Source organism: Anarrhichthys ocellatus, unplaced genomic scaffold, assembly GCF_004355925.1.
Source record: "Anarrhichthys ocellatus isolate YVR2014 unplaced genomic scaffold, GSC_Weel_1.0 scaffold217, whole genome shotgun sequence".
In the NCBI taxonomy this organism is placed as follows: Eukaryota; Metazoa; Chordata; class Actinopteri; order Perciformes; family Anarhichadidae; genus Anarrhichthys; species Anarrhichthys ocellatus.
In genome coordinates, this window is record NW_022280247.1 from 157,442 (window position 1) to 165,118 (window position 7,677).

The following is a 7,677-nucleotide window of genomic DNA, read 5'->3' on the forward strand; positions in this document are numbered from 1 at the left end:
ATATATATATCTATAGATATCTATAGATATCTATAGATATCTATAGATATATATATAGATAGATATAGATATATATATCTATATATATCTATATATATATAGATAGATATCTATATATTTAATAACAGCCATTATGCTCATGCTGGATTTGACCTGTTGCATTAACTATGCAGACATTACATATGAAGATCATGTAACTTTAAACATTGTGTTGACATAACTGAAGTAAACAATCACATGAGAGGAAATACGACCGACGGATCGTTTTTATTGATCAATCGATTCATTGATATAACAATTCATTTACCCAAAATACATATCAAATATTAATGTTTCATATTTGAGTCTTTTATTCAACCGTCTTCACTTGAACACAAACAGATGTAACGAGAGAATGAAGCGTGTCTGACATGACGAGTGAGTGTGAGACGCAACAACGCGTTTAATTAAATCACTGTTTTCACAGCAGCTCTCTCCCTCAACTGGAGAACTCTACATGTTATTACATGTTATTACATCACTGGATTAATATGCTATTAAATAATCAAATGTATTTTTACATCGGTGTGAGGCAACAATTTACAGATTGTAACCACAGTCAGACTGTATCTACTGTTTTTTAGCTCCTGCTGGTTCTTCATGATAATTCATATTTTGAACTGATTCCTGTGACGCGCCGACGCTCGTTATGCAAATCAACCTGTTTTTGTAATCAATGACGTCAACGAATCCCACCAGCTCTCCTGAAACAGTTCACAGACACACATACTGTACAAAGAATCTGGACAATTTAAACCTTCTGGCTACGAGTCTCCCCCATTTGGGGGCTCTCGGGCTCAGGACCCCTGAAAATATTGTTCGGAAAATGGCCTTATTGTTCGCCAGTATTGTGGATCTGTCCAGTTTTTTTTCCGGATTAAACAGCAACGTATGGGCAACACTATCATATAAGTCACTTCTTACACACTCCAAACACAACTATAGACTACTAGTATAAGCATCTAGAAAACGTGGCATAAAATCATGAAATCCTGGGCAGAAATCGGCGTTATGTCTGCCTCAAATCAATATTTTCACCACGAAGCTAGCAGCTAGCCGGCTAATCCGGACATCGTTTAGCATTAGCATCACGCAGCGAAAACGTACATACCGTCGGTTCTTCTCTCTGTGGACGCACCGCAACGCTGTGACCGTACAACGGTCCAATGCCACTGGTCTTCACCGGAAAAAATCCATGGTTTTTGGTCAGGTTTTATGAAATATTAGTATAAAAACATCGAAAATGATCCGGTTCAGAGCTACCGTCATGGCCGCGAAGCGCATCCTGTTTATGCCGAGCTGTTTCCTGTGGAAGGGGGGTCAACCCACCTCGGGCCAGCGGTCAGACTTTCGGCCAATGGAATTTTACGCACGGGGAGACGCCGCACTCTTTGCAACTTTACTGGCAGAAACTTATGTCAATCAACACCAAATTTGACACACGCCTTCCTGAGACTCTGCCGCGTCGAAGGAGGGCTTATTGACTGAAATCGACCGATGATAGGCTGAGCTACAGCCCCATACACACACAGGGACTGAGAAAATCCTATGGCTGAGAGCCAGAGACAGGCTCTGATGATGTTAGGAATCTCAAAATGATTCCTAACATCTGTATTTAGATGTATTGAATAATATGAGTGATAAAAACAAAGTGAAATATATAGTTATATAGTATATAAAATTAGAATAGAGCATGAGTGAGACATGAGCATTCGGCTTGAAATTCTGTACTCAGACCTCCTATTATGCTGGCCTGCTTCACTCAGTCTAAGTAAAATGAGCTTAGAGAGACCACAACTCTGTTGTGCTATGACACAGGAGTATTTGTAGGCTTCACTCTGCAATAATTCCAAAAAAATGTTCAATGAAAGTGCTTTTTTTTCAGGCGAACCTGGAACTTTTTCAACTTGAGCTGTGCCATAAGTGTATCAGTTATTAACCAGTAACATATACACAATATTTACACAATATTTACACATCTCACAAGTGTTGCCTGTATAGGCCATCAAAATTATTAAAATAGACCTTGTAGTTTGGGTAGTTTACTCTCTTGAGTATGAGTATGAGTATGCAATTTTCGAGCAGAGGGCTAAAAATAGGGCTAGTAGTTAAAAGGTATGAAACAAACAAACAATAAAAGTGGATCTGAGTCCACATCCTCTAATCCCTCTGACCTCTGACCTCTTCAGGACAGCAGCTCCAGCTCAGACAGTCTGGAGTTTAAGACTCGTCCCGTAAGTTCACCAGCGTCATGTTCTCCCTCCAGGGTGCATTGTGGGAAAAGAAGTGTGTGATGGAGGTTGTGGGTTCTGGTTCAGTGTGAGGTGAAGTCCACAGACGTCCTGCTGGTTCTGAATGAACGAACACACCTGCAGGACGTCTGTGGACTCGTCAGTGATTCTTTATGTTTCTGTTGGATCCGATCAGCTGTTTGATGGTGTGGGTGAACCAATCAGGACACAGAGATGATGGTCATGTGTTTGTGTGTCGGGTCTGTTATTTATGTTAATATCTTCATCATAATACCAACAGGACGACATGTGATCAGCTGATGTGGTTGGATCAATATCAGTAGATACACACTTTGATATTCATGTTGGTCAGGTGACCTCCAGTCACAGCTCATCAGCCAATCACAGCTCATCAGCACCTCAACATGTTTGTCCCTCTAAAGGCCTCTAAAATGTACTTTACACTGAGTATTAATATACAGTATTGGAGTATTAATATACAGTATTAGAGTATTAATATACAGGTGTCAACAGGTTCACACTTAATATAAACACGTGAATATAAAAACGTCTGTTTCTGTTTATCAGAACAAACCTGACACACAAACATCAAACCTTCACCTGTCTGTCTCTCAGAGGACAGACGGGTGAGACTTTAACCACCAACACAGGCTAACATGTCTGTCTCTCTCCCTGTCTCTCTCTCTCTCTCTCTCTCTCTCTCTCTCTCTCTCTCTCTCTCTGTCTCTCTCTCTGTCTCTCAGCCGGTGCGTCTGGCTCCTCAGAGGGAGTTCATAAAGTCTCTGATGGGGATCGGTAAGCGTTTGGCGACGCTGCCGACCAAAGAGCAGAAGACTCAGCGTCTGATCTCAGAACTGTCGCTGCTCAACCACAAGCTGCCAGCTCGAGTCTGGCTGCCGACGGCGGCCTATGACCACCACGTGGTGCGAGTGCCCCACACTCAGGCTGTGGTGCTCAACTCCAAAGACAAGGTGAGAGACTCACACGCGTAATTTATAAAAAATGTAAATTAAATACAGACGTGACATCACTCTTGCTGGTCACGTGACCTTCGTGTTGACCTCTGTGACCCCCCCCCCCTCAGGCTCCGTACCTGATCTACGTGGAGGTCCTGGAGTGTGAGAACTTCGAGACATCCAGCGTTCCGATCCGGATCCCGGAGAACCGCATCAGGAGCACCCGTTCCGTGGAGAACCTGCCGGACTGCGGCATGACGGCGGACCAGAGAGCCGGCAGCTTCTCCACGGTGCCCAACTACGACAACGACGACGAGGCCTGGTCCGTGGACGACATCGGGGAGCTGCAGGTGGAGGTGAGACAGAACTCTTAGATTCATGTTTAGGAAGAACCAAAGGGGGCCGAGGACGGAGCCTTGAGGAACACCACAGGTGTTTTAATGAATACGCTGTCGTTCCTTCCTGCAGCTCCCAGAGATCCACACCAACAGCTGTGACAACATCAGCCAGTTCTCAGTGGACAGCATCACCAGTCTGGAGAGCAAAGAGCCGGTGTTCATCGCTGCTGGAGACATCAGGTACACTCACAGTACACATGGTTCATATTTAATACTTAACCTCAGTTTAATTCTACAGGTTAACGTTAACCATCACAGTGTCAATAAAGTTTTACTGACAGTAAAATCTGTGTTTCTAGTCTCTGATCTCTGATAATGTTACATTGAAAACAACCAATCAGTGTTTAAACGAACAGCAGGAGAGCTAGTAACGTTAGCAGCACTGCTAACGGCTAACGTCAGCAGCACCGCTGTATCTGTTAATATGGATCATCAATGATCAATAATTAGTATCAGGGTCATAAAGACGTGATCAGGAATCTAAATGTATTTTCTCCTTTTGTGAACATCAGTAGATATGATCTCTGACCTGGATCCTGGATCAGATTATCAAACACTCAGAACATATAAAGGATTCAAACTTCTTCTCTTCACACATGTAAAAACACCTTGAGACGCGATCCGGCAGACAGTTTCTTTCTGTAGATGAGTTAAGTCTACTTCTGAAAACAACAATACATGATCAGTATGTATTTAACGCTGTCCTCTCTCTGCATGTTGTAGGCGGCGTCTGTCGGAGCAGCTGGCTCAGGCTCCCACCACGTTCAAACGGGACCCTGAAGACCCGTCAGCTGTGGCCCTGAAGGAGCCCTGGGAGGAGAAGGTCCGGTAAGTGAAGCTCTGGGTGGAGGTGGTGGTGGTGGTGGTGGTTTTCTTATTTAATTGACAGTAGTATTTATTTCTGACTCTAAATTTTTGACTGTATTGTACATTTCAGACTGTAGCGGTGTCTATTTCAGACTGTATATGATAACTGACTGTGTGATCCCCTGCAGGAGGATCAGAGAAGGATCTCCTTACGGTCACCTTCCTCACTGGAGGCTTCTGTCTGTCATTGTTAAATGTGGAGACGACCTGAGACAGGAGCTGCTGGCCTTCCAGGTGCTGCAGCAGCTCAAGGTAACGCTTTGACATCACCAACGTCACGTGATCCAGTCATGTAATTTGGTGTAAAGTACTGACGTATATAACTCCTCCTGCAGTCTATCTGGGAGCAGGAGCGGGTCCCCCTCTGGATCAAGCCCTATAAGATCCTGGTGCTGTCGTCAGACAGCGGGATGATTGAGCCGGTGATGAACGCCGTATCTCTCCACCAGGTGAAGAAGCAGAGCCAGCTGTCTCTGCTGGACTACTTCCTGCAGGAGCACGGAGCTCCGACCACCGAGGCCTTCCTGTCCGCTCAGAGGAACTTCGTCCAGAGCTGTGCCGGATACAGCCTCATCTGTTACCTGCTGCAGGTCAAGGACAGGTGAGGCCATGACGTCACCTCCTCTTCACTCACAGAGATTTAACCCTGCGGTGCTGTAACCCCTGACCCTGTCCTCGCAGGCACAACGGGAACATCCTAATGGACGCCGAAGGTCACATCATCCACATCGACTTCGGCTTCATCCTGTCCAGCTCTCCCAAAAACCTTGGCTTCGAAACGTCCGCCTTCAAACTCACCACCGAGTTCGTGGATGTGAGTTCAGGTTTTCATCTAGTCGTGACTAAGGTTACTTTATGGGTTCTAGTGGTCACTGTGGAGGTTCTACAGTTTATTTAGGAGGTTTTATTGGTCACTGAGGAGGTTCTAAGGTGTGTGTGTCTCTCAGGTGATGGGCGGTCCAGATGGAGACATGTTTAACTACTACAGGATGTTGATGCTTCAGGGTCTGATAGGAGCCAGAAAACACATGGAGAAGGTTCTACAGATAGTGGAGATCATGCAGCAAGGTAACACACACACACCTACTCACATACACTCACACACACCTCTACCAGGTTGCTAACATGCCCCCCCCCCCCCCCCCAGGAACCCAGCTGCCCTGCTTCCACGGCTCCAGCACCATGAGAGGTCTGAAGGAACGGTTCCACATGAGTCTGACGGAGGAGCAGCTGCAGCTGTTAGTGGACCAGCTGGTGGACGGATCCATGAGGTCTCTGACCACCAAGCTGTACGACGGCTTCCAGTACCTCACCAACGGGATCATGTGACCTGATGAGGTCATCATGAGGTCATGTGACCCACGAAGAGACTGATGACCCTCCTGTTTTATACCTGGACCTCAGAGACCATGAGCCTTCCTCTGCTGGTCCTCCTCCTCTTCTTCTTTTATTCCACTTTTTCTTCTTCCTGTTGTTTCTTCTTCTTCTTTTTCCATATTTGGGCAGATGGCCCTGATTGGCTGCTCAGCCGGACTCTTAGCCAATCAGAGAGCAGACGCAGTTCTTTTAGTTTGAAATGTGAACACTCAGCAGGTAGTCTTTTACCGTGGAGACGGATTGTTTATTCATGTTTCATCTGTTCAGCTGTAAAAACACTGAAAACAGTTAATAAATAACTTTGTGTCAGAAAGTAATTCTTTAATCTGTCGTACTTTTTAAGAACTCAAATAAACGTCTTTATATATTCGTATGTTGCACATTGGATATTCACCGTTAAATAGAAACATGATATAATATAGAAATATGGTGAATAAACATACAAATAAGAGTTTATTAAACACGTTTATTATTAAAGTGTCAAGTGTATATTAATAGGGAAAGAATAAATAGTCCTGTGGATGTCAGAGGGTCCTTCAGGGTCCTTGAAGAGAACAAGTCCTGGAGGGACGGCAGACTGCAGCCGATCACCCTCTCAGCAGAGTGGATTGAGAGACCAGACCGTGATGGAGGAGCAGAGGATGGAGATGGTGAGATCTTGTAAGGACCTGGGTGTTCACTTTAACGATAAACTGGACTGGACTGACCACATACATGCACTCTATAAAAAGGGTCAGAGCAGACTATCTGCTGAGGAGACTCAGGTCTTTGGAGTGCAGGGAGCTCTCCTGAGGACCTTCTGTGGTGGCATCAGCCATCTTCTATGGAGTGGTCTGCTGGGGCAGCAGCATCTCGACAGCCGACAGGAACAGACTCAACAAACTCATCAAGAAGGCAGCAGTGCGCTGGGTGTCCATTGGATACGGTGGAGGTTGTTGCCTTCATGCTGTTGGCTCTAGGCGGACTGCAGGGGGTCCAGGAGAGACTCAGTGAGGGTTTTAAGGTGGGACAGGACCAGACGCTCAAAGGACTTCATGACCACAGAGGACAGGGCGACGGGCCTGTAGTCATTCAGTCCGGTGGTCCTTGGGAGGCATGGGGCGGGGGGGGGAGCACCTGGTGGTCTGGAGCTGGTGGATTGGGTCAGGACTGTCCCATTGTCTTTCAAAAACGACAATAGAGGCCAAATCCCAACGTCCCCCTTACGGACTCACGGACTTTGAGGCACGCTCCCATGAAGTCCATGAGGGTTTAGTTCTGTCCCACTGTCACATCAAGTGTTTGAGGCTCTCGCAGACATGTTGAGCCCTTTATGAACCCTTACCGCAACTTAGCCTAAGGGAATTACCCACAAATCATTGGAATGTGATGTTAAACACAGGTAACCAGTGGATGCATGGAGACGTAAACAAAGAGGACGGATCAGTGTGTTCAGCCTGTCATAATACATTTACTCAGAAACATTAAGGGTGAAAGATGGAACAACAAATAAACATGAAATCAGAGGATATTTATTTATTCATCAAATGTTTGATTTTATCAAATATTTTATATATTATAAAATGTTTGATTTTATCAAATATTTTATATATTATAAAATAAATACACACATTATACATCATATTTATTGTAGTTTTCATGGTAACGTGATATGTTGCAGCAAAGTGCTGTCCCGTTCATATTCACACCATCTCAAGCCCTCACAGTCTCTCACACTCACCAGGTGATGTCAGCAAGTCCTTGAGGGTTCAGGGTTTGAGGCTTTAGGGGGGACATTGGGATTTGGCC

The 7,677-nt window shown here is 45.2% G+C and overlaps 1 protein-coding gene across 2 annotated transcripts in view; it reads left to right on the forward strand.

Moving 5' to 3' along the window:
• pi4kb (phosphatidylinositol 4-kinase, catalytic, beta) overlaps positions 1-6,447 on the forward strand; it is a 19,523-nt gene extending 13,076 nt beyond the window's left edge. Inside the window, exons 4-13 of one of the 2 annotated variants that reach the window (XM_031879023.1) lie at positions 2,229-2,273; positions 3,035-3,262; positions 3,376-3,603; positions 3,716-3,825; positions 4,369-4,473; positions 4,641-4,764; positions 4,848-5,113; positions 5,194-5,326; positions 5,460-5,580; positions 5,660-6,447. In XM_031879023.1, the coding sequence (XP_031734883.1) occupies positions 2,229-2,273; positions 3,035-3,262; positions 3,376-3,603; positions 3,716-3,825; positions 4,369-4,473; positions 4,641-4,764; positions 4,848-5,113; positions 5,194-5,326; positions 5,460-5,580; positions 5,660-5,841 (1,542 nt within the window). In that variant the 3' untranslated portion in view covers positions 5,842-6,447. The remainder of the gene's footprint in view (positions 1-2,228; positions 2,274-3,034; positions 3,263-3,375; positions 3,604-3,715; positions 3,826-4,368; positions 4,474-4,640; positions 4,765-4,847; positions 5,114-5,193; positions 5,327-5,459; positions 5,581-5,659) is intronic. The other variant, XM_031879024.1, reaches the window with a different exon arrangement.
• The last annotated feature ends 1,230 nt before the right edge of the window (positions 6,448-7,677 follow it).